The 14,015-nt window shown below is 38.5% G+C and overlaps 2 protein-coding genes across 2 annotated transcripts; both read left to right on the top strand.

Annotated features, from left to right (window-relative positions):
• Positions 1-837: 837 nt before the first annotated feature.
• On the top strand, positions 838-4,585 carry LOC103514870 (ferritin subunit). Its single transcript, XM_026827724.1, is given in 5 exon segments — positions 838-988; positions 1,827-2,007; positions 2,520-2,560; positions 2,562-2,678; positions 4,298-4,585. Coding segments are annotated over 5 exon segments (561 nt in total). The 5' UTR covers positions 838-910; the 3' UTR covers positions 4,442-4,585.
• A 7,178-nt stretch (positions 4,586-11,763) lies between these two features.
• LOC113469799 lies at positions 11,764-13,262 on the top strand. The gene is made up of 2 exons (XM_026827723.1): positions 11,764-12,070; positions 12,218-13,262. The coding sequence occupies exons 1-2, from the start codon at positions 11,907-11,909 to the stop codon at positions 12,963-12,965; spliced, it is 912 nt and encodes a 303-aa protein (XP_026683524.1). The 5' UTR covers positions 11,764-11,906; the 3' UTR covers positions 12,966-13,262.
• Positions 13,263-14,015: the final 753 nt, after the last annotated feature.

Below are 14,015 nucleotides of genomic sequence, written 5' to 3'. Positions count from 1 at the left end.
CAAATCAACCATTCTTTAATTTTATTCTTTAGAGTGATTGACAGGTTTTGTATTAGTGTGACCTCTTTTTTTTTAGATATAGGTATCTACTTACATAAGATGTGTACATAGTTTTATTTCTGTTTTGATATAGTTTCACCTCTTTTTTTTAGATGTGTAGATAGTTTTATTTCTGTTTTGATACATAATTATGTATTAGGTACGTAGGGTTACCCATTCATACGTAGAATTACCCAGAAGACATTTTTTCAAAGCAGGAAATTTTTCTAAATCGTAAATTTGTCCAAAATTCAAATAGGTACCAAGTTAAACAACAACTGTCAATATGAAAGGACGTTATTATTAAAGTCTCAGCTTAGGCAAAAGAATCTGAGTGAGGTCTACAGTTCACAGAATCACTAGTTTAGTTTTTATTTACATACCTACCTACCTATTTTCCTCATTTTTATTTATTTATTTGAAGGGATTAGATATGTGATTTGTAGGGCAGAGCCTGAAGTTAAGCAACATTGTGTGTGGTTGGTATCAGGATGTGTGACCATATGAGCAATTTTGTACTGCTGGTTTTGCCCAGTCTCCTTCAGACTGGGTGAGGGTAATCTCATAGATGTAGAAGTAATATAAGTATATGAGTACTTAGCCGGGTTCGATTCCCGCTCGGGACGTATTTTATCTTATCGGAATGGCTGGCTTTATCCCATCCTGTATTTCCCTTAGCAGTTACAGTTCAAATTTTGAAACCCCTGAAAAAAAAAAAAAAAAAAAAAAAAAAAAAAAAAAAAAATTGCAGTTACTTATACCTAACTTCAGTGAACTCAGAAAAATAGTACCTAGGAATTAAACCTCTTTGATTTGGTTATTTCCAGGTAAAGTTGAATCCCCAGTGAGTCTCCCAACAGATTGGATCACCATGGTTCACTCGTGCACTAATCTCATGATGCAACAAGTACAGAAGGAGCTCAACGCATCTCTTACCTATCTGGCTATGGTAAGTTGAAGGAAAAACGAATGTCTTCTATGAAGAAATGGCTATGGGAAGGAAAAACAAAACATAAATCTGTCAAAAAAAAAAAAAAAAAAAAAAAAAAAAAAAAAACATTTTCAAAAAATTTGTAAAGTTATGACATAAATTACAAAACAAAACCTAAAAAAATCTGGTGCGAACATCACACGACTTTCCTTACCCTATTGAATGATGCTTATTTGAGTGTTCTTTTACCCTAACTTTTTACAATATCTCTACTTAACCGTTTTGTCGCTTTAGCTGAAAGCCGGCAAAAAACGGTCGAAATCTGTCCAAAAGCGGTCAAAATACCGCCAAGCGCGCCAACCATCTCAACCAAACGTTTGGTGTTGGCATCCTTTGTTCACATTTGTGAAACTAGCATGCCAAATTTCAAGTCTCTAGCCTTTACCATTCCCCGAGATATTGTTAAATTACACCAAAACCCACCCAAAAAAGCGGTAAAATGCCGCCCAACCGTTGCACCGGTCTTAACCAAAAGTTTCTGTGCGCCATCCTTGTCTTTATTTGACAGCTACATGCAAATTTCAAGTCTCTAGCTCCCTACTTCGTAGTATATAGGCCGGGCGGGCGCTTCAAACTCTTGTCCAAACATAGTTGGATGCCTCGTCATCGATCGAGGTAAATCTATGTTGTCGAGGCAGTGTGGACGGTTCAGACGACATCGACCGACGGCCGGTCAACTATGTGTGGGACAGGACACACCTTTAGCTTCGCGCTTCTCCTGGCAGTCCCGGGCTACGCTTGATTTATTATTTGTTGCTCCCGTGTGCTCACTAAACATCTTTTTTTATTTTCACAGGGCGTTCACTTCTCACGTGACTGCGTCAACAGGCCTGGATTTGCCAAGTTCTCTTCACGAGTGCTAGTGAGGAGCGGAGGCGAGCATGCTATCAAGTTCAGTTCTTCCTATCTGACCATGCGAGGAAACCTGACTGACTATCATCACCATGTGCTCAGCATTATCCCATCCCACTATTATGGTAATTTTGAGAGAGTTTCTGTCAGGAGTTTTTGATTTGAAAAAAATCTTCTGAGATCATTACAACAAGATGATTACATACCATACCTAGGTGCTCTCTGTTTTCTTGCAGAATTACCTCCTTCCCCACCCCAAAAGAAAAAAAAAAAATGGACTTGGAGGGGGGGGAGGGGATCGAGATCTTCGAGAAAACATGTAGATCTTGATTCACGAGGCGGAGTAAGGAGGTCGACTTTACTTCTTTTGACATCTTTTAGATTCGTAGAAGCTTAACGCATCCTTTAGGGCTGTTTGCCCCTACACCTAAGCTTTGGAGTGGGCTTTATGTTTAATATAGCAAATCGCGAAAGCCTGTTATCATCGCTCTAATAAATATTAATAAAATAAAACCTGTTATCTTGCGGCTCGACTACTACTGGCGATGGCGTACGGTATTTTACCATTTAGATTGGACAATAACTCCCCCTCCAGTTATGTAGCTTGTTGAATATCATTTTATCATTGGTTCTACAGCAAGGCGTAAACAAGATGACCTGGAACTCGGCTGCCCACGCTGTTCAGGATGCTCTCAATCTGGAAACCCAGGTCACCGAATCTATCCGCAAGATCATCATCGAGTGTGAACAGGGCACCAACAATGTCCACGACTTGGAATCCGTCAATGACTATCATGTAAGTTGTAGCCTCCGATCTCGTAATGCTGGGATTTACTAACTCGGGATAGGGTTGGGACATCGAGACGAAAACATCGATGTTCGATACATCGATGTTTTTAAAGTTCGATATATCGAGTATCCGATGTATCGTAATCAAAAACATCGATGTTCGATATTATCGGGATTTCGATGTTTTTCGGATTTTCGGTATTATATGGTCCTTTCCGCGTAAATTCCGCATGGGAAATTTTAAGTTCGAGGGATTTTTTTTGGAAATTGAGAAAAAAAAATCCCACTTCATGAGGAACCACAGACATAGAACATCGAAAAATAAAACATCGATGTTCGATGTTTCCATCGAAACAAAAACATCGATGTTGACATCGATGTTTTTGTTCCGATGTATCGATGTTTTCAAAACATCGATGTCGATGTCCCAACCCTAACTCGGGATTGAGACGAAACTAGCATTTTCCTATTCTTTATACCTAGCTAGATCAACCAAATAAATAGTGTAGTAGCTTACTGCTGAAAGGAGCCAGCCTAGATATTGTTTCTGGGCGTCCAAAATGTATAGCAATTTAATCGTTCCCAGGAAAAAGGGTTTATGTTAGTAGCTGAAATAACATAGGCCCTTCATCCTGGGAACGATCCAATTGACTTTATTGTAGACTAACACTCGTATTTATGAACAAGAATGATCGTTCTTAGATCAGTCTCAAGTCAAAATTGACCAATCAAATGCCTTAAGACTATGCTTAGCACGAACTTAAGAGCCAGCATTTTGTTCATTTTGTTCAACTTAAGAGCCAGCATTTTGCTCGTAAATATGGGTGTAAGTTATTGCAAAACATTCAAGATTATTTGAACAGGATCACCGACATGTGTGTGTATTCCACTAGCATCACGTAGTCCGTTCCACAGTTGTTTTCGTTTCGTGTCTCGGAAGTTCAATCAGTCATAAACAAAATGATATTGATGTATGATAATAAGAATAGTGTTAATTTGATATCATTCACTCTTGACTTCTATCAGCACGTAGCTACCTAGCCACTTCAGCAAGAGTTGAATAAGATTTTCCCTCGTGTTTGCAAAAAACGTGTAGAGGGCAAATTTTTACTCTGTTTCAATGATTCTGTATTCCGGTTTAAACTTTTTGAAGTTATACATGAAAGAAAGTCTCAAATCGACCGTTTTGGCCGAAAAAAAAGCAGGCATCTTTTACTTTTGTTATTCTCTTTTTTATATATATAGCTTTCCTTTAAATGGCATTATTGTCCTGAAGGAGTTGTTCCACCCAACCCAACTTGTCCTTTTTACTTTCCCCATTTTTCTGATCTCTCATACACTGCTTCCATTGGCAATTTCAATCCAAATTCGTTGAAATAAGTTATGAAATTATGAAATCCATCAGCCAGCCTAATTAGCTTGGTTGGTAGTGCGTCTGCCTTGTAGGCGCTAGGCCGCGGGTTCAATTCCCGCCCGGGGCGGGAATCGAACCCTTTCTCCTGTCCTCTCTTCCTTCTCTCTTCGATTTCGGGACGATAAGACCTTAGCAGTCACAGTTCCCTCTGTCAAACCTCCTAAAAAAAAGCTTAATCCAATCCTAACCAATAATTTTTCTCCGTTTTCCAGCTCTCTGATTGGCTGACCGGAGAGTTCCTGGATGAGCAATACAAGGGACAGCGCAAGTTGGCTGGTATGCTGTCCACCATGAGAAAGACAGAAGGCACTCACGGCAAGCTCACTGAATTCCTCATGGACAAGGAGTTCCTGTAAATCCATGCCTGAAGAAGTGAAGATGTCAGTGAAGAAATGTCCACTGATGGTGACGCTATAGGATGAATTAAATCAAATTGAAGATCAATATTTAATTACTACATACATAATTAAACAAGTGTGTTAGTGTAGGTGTAAGAGAAAGGAAAATACATAATTGGATGTCAGTGAAGAAATTTGTACTTTCGGTGGCTTTAAGTGTAGGATGAAAAAATCAAATTCAGGATCAATAATGTGGAATCTGAATGGAAAAGTCAAATTTTATAAATCAAAAGCCACGTATACCTTGATCTTATAGCATTGTTGGGAATTCTTCCTGGCTGAATTCTCCAATCTCCATATAACAAAGTGCCAAGTGTTTTGAGGCAGGTGATCAAGTCCACACAAATAAAATCATATAGTAGTAGCTCCTTGATCACCATATAACAATAAATTCTAGCAGTGTACCTAATTGAAATATTGAAGAACGCAATTTATAGGAAACTTTTTAGGAGAAGAAAGTTAACATAGCTTGGTGTCAAATATAATAGGGGAGAAGTCACCTGATTTTCATTTGATTCACAATCTTCACTTTCATTGGATTCATCATCTTCACTTGAACTTTGTTCAGGATCATCATTATCATCATCATCACAGAAATAATAGAAGTTGTCATCATCACAAATATCTTCATGTTCATCTTCAGAGTCATTACTCGGTTCTTTCTGAACAACTTCAGACTTCCGTTTTCGTCCTCTTTTTTGGTTTTCTTGGTGTATCTTATTTTCATTTTCTATGAGCAACCATTGTATCATATCTCTGTAGAATGGAGTATATTTATCATAAAACTCTTCTGGAATGGGAGCGTGATTGTCTATCCAGTTTTTCACATTGGCTACTTGTTGAACTGCTGGTGATAATGGTTCATGACATCTATTTCTAAATACTAAATATTTTTGCGCATACCTTGAAAATGTGTCGGTATCAACACAGTGGAATTTGTTGTGTTCATAATAAGTCTTAATTAATGTATCGAATTCACCATATCTTCCTCCGTAATGTTCAAGTACTAGGAGACAGAGGTGTGCTTTCTTACTGATAAGCAGCAGTGGTTCCTTACTGAAAGTCATGTCCAGTTCATGTCTGAGGGGAATGGATTGTTTCTGAGATATTCTCCTCACATGAGATATTAAAGTTCCTAGCTCTTGCTCTTCACCAAGCTGTACTAATAGTTTCCTTATAATGTAAGTAGAAAAACCTTCATTTAACCAATAATGATTCATATTCCTCGCAGTGACAACATTGCGAAACCAGTTGTGTGATAAACTGTGTAGGATGACGTTAAGAAATGGGTGAGGATGGGGATTCTCATGGTAGGTGTTGGGGAAGATGTAGACATAGGGATAGGCACAGGTTTGAATATCTTCGGATGCCAGAACAATATGATGCTCCCCCCATGCATCTTTTCCTACTGTTTGACAAAACAATTCAATATAAGCAGGAATTTTTTTCAACTGATTCATGTACTTGTTAGGAACACTTTGATCATAGTAGATTTTCACAGTGTCGCTTAGCTCATGCATATGAAACTTCCCAATGACAAATCCTATGGCAAACACAGGGATCGGGTGGGGATTGGCAAAGTACCAATTGTTCGTCGTCTCACTTTGTTGCTCTGTTTTCACATGTTTGGCACTCATCAACATATCCATTGTAGCATTCATATGTACCACAGCACTGAATTTTATTTTGTTACTCGGTGTGTCCTGACAGGGGAAGAAACTTCTGGCGCGTAAATAATCAAATTCAGAATACATGAGGGGATATTTTCTACCTCCCACTGCTTCGTAGAAGTTGATCCCGTTTGTGTTATTCTTTTGATAGACAATCTTGATGGAACATTTGTGAGATTCATCAAGAGACTCTTCCAGATCAATGACTAGTTTGTATCCAAGGTTTGATTGTTCTCTCATTTCATATCGGAGTGGTGTTCTGGTGTGTGTATCTCGTATGGTAAAGATATCCAAGTTGGCCACATCCAGAATGACTCGTTTCACATCCGATGACATTTGTTCTATATCCAGCATGACATGACCCAGTATGCATGGGACTTGTACATTAACTAACCAGTCTACATGCATAGCGACCACTCTCATGTGTTGTGGATTTGAATAGCTGTAAGGATCATTAGGAGACAGAGGGTCTGTTCTTAGGTCACTTCTCTCCACAGGATGAGTGATGTTATCTTGCGACACTATCTGAACATTCTTGGTCCTGGATGCTCCTTTACTCGGACTCCTGAGAATTCCTCTCAAATCTTGTTCATCACCCATGTTATCTAGAGAATTTTGTACTATCTAGACCACGTATTTTATGTAATAGATTGTGTTTTCTACTTGAGTTTCTGAAAGTTCTGCCTAAAAGTTGGCTCAAATGAATAGGCTCCACCGGACTAAATCCACCAGTCTACATGCATAGCGACCACTCTCATGTGTTGTGGATTTGAATAGCTGTAAGGATCATTAGGAGACAGAGGGTCTGTTCTTAGTTCACTTCTCTCCACAGGATGAGTGATGTTATCTTGTGACACTATCTGAACATTCTTGGTCCTGGATGCTCCTTTACTCGGACTCCTGAGAATTCCTCTCAAATCTTGTTCATCACCCATGTTATCTAAAGAATTTTGTACTATCTAGACCACGTTTTTTATGTTTTTACCCTTTTTTTACCTCGGTGGGCTAATTACTTTTTTCCCTCTTTTTTAATTAAAATTAAACGAATTAACGTAATTATGAACCGTTTAAAGAGGTAATTAAATGCATCTTCCCTCAAGAGGAAATAGACCTAGGTAGAGGAAAAGGACTCTGCTAAATGTGCCTTCAGTTTTTGATGACACTCTTTCTATAGTCAATATCCCTCTCTTTTCTTTCTCTCTCTCTCTAAAGGAAACAAGCATCAAAGAACATTTCCTTTAAAACGGCAAAAAAAAAATTTCGTCCTATTTTTACGTGGCAACTACGGTTCAGAACGAGCCAATTGAACATGGCTAGAAACCATCACACCGGTGAGTTCTGCCTAAAAGTTGGCTCAAATGAATTGGCTCCACCGGACTAAATCGTCATTTTCATCCAAATTTCCTCCAACTTTGCTCCTGTGGTGAATAGAACTCATTCTGAAATACAATTCCTACATTACTGAGCATTTCGATCTTAATGCTGTATGTTTCTTAGCTTTTAGTCGTGGTGAGATCTGAAAACGACGGTTTTCCACCAAGATCAATGTGTAACTATAAAACAGTGCTTGTTAATGAGGACTTCTGAGTGTGAACACCCTACTCTATTGGAGCAAGGACCAATAAGAAGTCTCTTGTTTTAAGATAAGATAAAACCCTCTTACCTATGAAAATAAATCTCTGGTGTGAACATCACACGACTTTCCTTACCCTATTGAATGATGCTTATTTGAGTGTTCTTTTACCCTAACTTTTACAATATCTCTACTTAACCGTTTTGTCGCTTTAGCTGAAAGCCGGCAAAAAACGGTCGAAATCTGTCCAAAAGCGGTCAAAATACCGCCAAGCGCAGCAACCATCTCAACCAAACGTTTGGTGTTGCATCCTTGTCACATTTGTGAACTACATGCCAAATTTCAAGTCTCTAGCTTATACCATTCCCGAGATATTGTTAAATTACACCAAAACCCACCAAAAAGCGGTAAAATGCCGCCAACCGTTGCACCGGTCTTAACCAAAAGTTTCGTGTCGCATCCTTGTCTTATTTGACAGCTACATGCCAAATTTCAAGTCTCTAGCTCCCTACTTCGTAGTAATATAGGCCGGGCGGGCGCTTCAAACTCTTGTCCAAACATAGTTGACCGGTCGTCAATCGACGAGGTAAATCTATGTTGTCGAGGCAGTGTGGACGGTTCAGACGACATCGACCGACGGCCGGTCAACTATGTGTGGACAGGACACACCTTTAGCTTTCGCGCTCCTCCTGGCAGTCCCGGCACGCTTGATTTATTATTTTGCTCCCGTGTGCTCACTAACATCTTTTTTTATTTTCACAGGGCGCTTTGCTCCTGTAAAAATAGTGGTATCGAATTTGAATAGAACTCATTCTGAAATACAATTCCTACATTACTGAGCATTTCGATCTTCATGCTGTATGTTTCTTAGCTTTTAGTCGTGGTGAGATCTGAAAACGACGGTTTTCCACCAAGATCAATGTGTAACTATAAAACAGTGCTTGTTAATGAGGACTTGAGGACTTAAACCGTTGCACCGGTCTTAACCAAAAGTTTCGTGTCGCATCCTTGTCACATTTGACAGCTACATACCAAATTTCAAGTCTCTAGCTCCCTACTTCGTAGTAATATAGGCCGGGCGGGCGCTTCAAACTCTTAAGGGTGTCCAAACATAGTTGACCGGTCGTCAATCGACGAGGTAAATCTATGTTGTCGAGGCAGTTTGGACGGTTCAGACGACATCGATCGACGGCCGGTCAACTATGTGTGGACAGGACACACCTTTAGCTTTCGCGCTCCTCCCGGCACGCTTGATTTATTATTTTGCTCCCGTGTGCTCACTAACAATACTAACATGTTTTCTGTTTTCACAGGGCGCCCACTTCTCACGTGACTGCGTCAACAGGCCTGGATTTGCCAAGTTCTTCTTCACGAGTGCTAGTGAGGAGCGAGAGCATGCTATCAAGTTCATTTCCTATCTGACCATGCGAGGAAACCTGACTGACTATCATCACCATGTGCTCAGCATTATCCCATCCACTATTATGGTAATTTTGAGAGAGTTTCTGTCAGGAGTTTTTGATTTGAAAAAAATCTTCTGAGATCATTACAACAAGATGATTACATACATACCTAGGTGCTCTCTGTTTTCTTGCAGAATTACCTCCTCCCCCACCCCAAAAGAAAAAAAAAAAATGGACTTGGAGGGGGGGGAGGGGATCGAGATCTTCGAGAAAACATGTAGATCTTGATTCACGAGGCGGAGTAAGGAGGTCGACTTTACTTCTTTTGACATATTTTAGATTCGTAGAAGCTTAACGCATCCTTTAGGGCTGTTTGCCCCTACACCTAAGCTTTGGAGTGGACTTTATGTTCAATATAGCAAATCGCGAAAGCCTGTTATCATCGCTCTAATTAATATTAATAAAATAAAATCCTCACGAGGCGGAGTAAGGAGGTCGACTTTACTTCTTTTGACATCTTTTAGATTCGTAGAAGCTTAACGCATCCTTTAGGGCTGTTTGCTCTTACACCTAAGCTTTGGAGTGGGTTTTATGTTCAATATAGCAAATCGCGAAAGCCTGTTTTCAATCACGAGGCGGAGTAAGGAGGTCGACTTTACTTCTTTTGACATCTTTTAGATTCGTAGAAGCTTAACGCATCCTTTAGGGCTGTTTGCCCCTACACCTAAGCTTTGGAGTGGGCTTTATGTTTAATATAGCAAATCGCGAAAGCCTGTTATCATCGCTCTAATAAATATTAATAAAATAAAACCTGTTATCTTGCGGCTCGACTACTACTGGCGATGGCGTACGGTATTTTACCATTTAGATTGGACAATAACTCCCCCTCCAGTTATGTATATATAATAGTAGATCTGTCATATGACAGGTTTCAGCAGAACCTTCAAAATCAAATTGAAGATCAATATTTAATTACTACATACATAATTAAACAAGTGTGTTAGTGTAGGTGTAAGAGAAAGGAAAATACATAACTGGATGTCAGTGAAGAAATTTGTACTTTCGGTGGCTTTAAGTGTAGGATGAAAAAATCAAATTAAAGATCAGTAATGTGGAATCTGAATGGAAAAGTCAAATTTAATAAATCAAAAGCCACGTATACCTTGATCTTACTCCTGTCTTCCTTCTCTCTTCGATTTCGGGACGATAAGACCATAGAAGTTACAGTTCCCTCTGTCAAACCTCTTAAAAAAAAAAACTTTTTGAAGTCATATATGAAAGAAAGTCTCAAATTGACCGTTTTGGCCGAAAAAAAAGCAGGCAAGCAGGCATCTTTTACTTTTGTTATTCTTTTTTTTTTTATATATACATAGCTTTCCTTTAAATGGCATGGTTGTCCTGAAGGAGTTGTTCCACCCAACCCAACTTGTCCTTTTTACTTTCCCTATTTTTCATACACTGCTTCCATTGCCAATTTCAATCCAAATTCGTTGAAATAAGTTTAGTAATGAAATCCATCAGCCAGCCTAATTAGCTGGGTTGGTAGTGCGTCTGCCGTGTAGGCGCTAGGCCGCGGGTTCGAGGGGGGGCGGGAATCGAACCCTGTTTTCTGTCCTGTCTTCCTTCTCTCTTCGATTTCGGGACGATAAGACCTTAGCAGTCACAGTTCCCTCTGTCAAATGCGGATTTTATCCTGATGGGATAATGTTCGTTCTCGGAACGGCTGGCTTTCTCCTATCCTGTCTTCCTTCTCTCTTCGATTTCGGTACACCTCTTAAAAAAATGTCCTAAATAGAGGACTATAGAATATACCTACTTATGATATCTGATAATAGATATTTTCCTTATTTTGTCACCACATTTGGGCTATAGCCAGAAGGCGCTACAACAACATGATATGTAGGTATAAGAGTATTATGATTTTACTGATGATTCTACCTATTTAACGAAAATACCATAAGACCTACTGCTTCTATACGTTTCAGAACGTAATGTACCGCGTACCGCGCCTACCTTCCATTCGCTTGGTCGCGGGTTCGATTCCCGAACGGGACGTACTTGATTATAAAAAGACAAGGTTCGTTCTCGAAACGGCTGGCTTTCTCCTATGCTGTCTTCCTTCTCTCTCCGATTTAGGGGCGATAAGACCTCAGTAGGTTACAATTTACAATTCCCTCAGTTATAAAAAAAGCACTTTTTTTATATTCTATAGTAGTACCTACCTACTTTCTCTCTTTTTTTTATTTAGGTATTTAAAAAAAGAGGTTTGACAGAGGGAACCGTAACTGCTAACTCTGCTAAGGTCTTATCATCCCGAAAGCGAAGATAGACCCGTTCCAAATAAGATCCTAATGATTTTAGAATCAAATCGAACCCCCGCCCTCGCGCTTACAGGACAGACGCTAACCTGATTAATACCTGATTATTATTCTCAATAAATAGAGGTAAACATTTTACAGCTTTTTGAACTTTGGAAAATCCTTAGCGGAATTTTAATTGTGTTAAGCATAAATTTTTGTCACAAATGTCGTCCCCCGCTTAATACACTACGCATTTGTTCATAAGTCCTTCCTCTTAAGATGTCTGTCAGCATACCAAACTTCCTTCTTCCCCTCGATCTACTTCCTAATCATTATTGGTTAAATGAAGGTTTTTCTACTTACATTATAAGGAAACTATTAGTACAGCTTGGTGAAGAGCAAGAGCTAGGAACTTTAATATCTCATGTGAGGAGAATATCTCAGAAACAATCCATTCCCCTCAGACATGAACTGGACATGACTTTCAGTAAGGAACCACTGCTGCTTATCAGTAAGAAAGCACACCTCTGTCTCCTAGTACTTGAACATTACGGAGGAAGATATGGTGAATTCGATACATTAATTAAGACTTATTATGAACACAACAAATTCCACTGTGTTGATACCGACACATTTTCAAGGTATGCGCAAAAATATTTAGTATTTAGAAATAGATGTCATGAACCATTATCACCAGCAGTTCAACAAGTAGCCAATGTGAAAAACTGGATAGACAATCACGCTCCCATTCCAGAAGAGTTTTATGATAAATATACTCCATTCTACAGAGATATGATACAATGGTTGCTCATAGAAAATGAAAATAAGATACACCAAGAAAACCAAAAAAGAGGACGAAAACGGAAGTCTGAAGTTGTTCAGAAAGAACCAAGTAATGACTCTGAAGATGAACATGAAGATATTTGTGATGATGACAACTTCTATTATTTCTGTGATGATGATGATGATGATAATGATGATCCTGAACAAAGTTCAAGTGAAAATGATGAATCCAATGAAAGTGAAGATTGTGAATCAAATGAAAATCAGGTGACTTCTCCCCTATTATATTTGACACCAAGCTATGTTAATCATAGGGAGAGAAAACTTGTCTTACTAAGGAAACTTCAACGTCCTGAAGAATTAGTTTCTGCCAGAGTTGAAGGAATAGAATTTGATCACAAAAATGATCAACCCTATCGGTTAAAAAATAAAATATTAAATTTGCTAGAAGGTAAACTGAGTTTGAACTGTGACAAAGATAAAGACATGAAATTTGAATTCATCAAATTGTCAATAGCCCATCAGTGGTGTGCTCAATTGCAACAAATTAGACAATTTGTATCTCGGAGCGTAGATATGAAACGATTGATTGACATTATGCAAACCATGTTACTATGGCAAACACAAAGTGACGCCAATTCTAAACTCGTAGATTATAAATATACACCCATGAGACAACACATTATAGAGCTATGTGATGCAAGATTGGAATGGCTGATATCATCACAGGAAGATAAACTGAAACAACTCTGAGGAATCAAACAATTAAACATTGGAGAGGAAGGAGGGAATGGGTGGGAACTGGGGTATTTTACTTTTCCTATACTGTCTTGTCAAAGATGTTTGCTGAAATAAATTTACCATCAGCTTTAAGTATGGAAATTGAATAAATAGTCACCCTAAAATAATGTTAGTGGTCACCACTTTGATTTTTTATTTATTATCAAGTGGGTGAAATATTTTTTCAAATATTGTACATCCCTTTTGACTTTTTGACATTCTGAATCCTCTAAGCACAGAGAATATTGCCTTCACGTTATCTTATCCAAGTCTGTGACCTCTGAATTTGCTTTCGTTATCATTAACACTATTCTTATTATCATACATCAATATCATTTTGTTTATGACTGATTGAACTTCCGAGACACGAAACGAAAACAACTGTGGAACGGACTACGTGATGCTAGTGGAATACACACACATATCGGTGATCCTGTTCAAATAATCTTGAATGTTTTGCAATAACTTAGTCTACAATAAAGTCAATTGGATCGTTCCCAGGATGAAGGGCCTATGTTGTTTCTGCTACTAACATAAACCTGAACGGTTTAGCTTATGATAAAGAAAATGAACTGCTTTTTGATTTTAGTTTAAACACACTCTGTTTCAAGAAAAAAAGAACAAAGAAAATAAAGAAATATTCTGCAAATAAACCGACTGCTGATAACACGATCTGAACGGTTTAGCTTATGATAAAGAAAATGAACTGCTTTTTGATTTTAGTTTAAACACACTCTGTTTCAAGAAAAAAAGAACAAAGAAATTAAAGAAATATTCTGCAAATAAACCGACTGCTGATAACACGATCAAGACTTGTCGAAACCTTTACACACACTGGTGCAGAAGGTTGTGGAATTGGGGAAAATCGTTATCTACGATTAGATAAGCCAAAAGAAATTTCACTAGTCAGATGAAATGATGGACATTTTTAGTTCGGAAAAAATGAATGAAAATCGAAAAATACTAGCACATACACACACTTCAATCAATTTTACAACTGGTACCTACTTCAAAAAAATTCCT

Source organism: Diaphorina citri, unplaced genomic scaffold (genome assembly GCF_000475195.1).
Source record: "Diaphorina citri unplaced genomic scaffold, Diaci psyllid genome assembly version 1.1 scaffold1238, whole genome shotgun sequence".
NCBI lineage: Eukaryota > Metazoa > Arthropoda > Insecta > Hemiptera > Psyllidae > Diaphorina > Diaphorina citri.
Note: the sequence above shows the minus strand (reverse complement) of the source record. Positions and strands in the feature narration are given on the sequence as shown.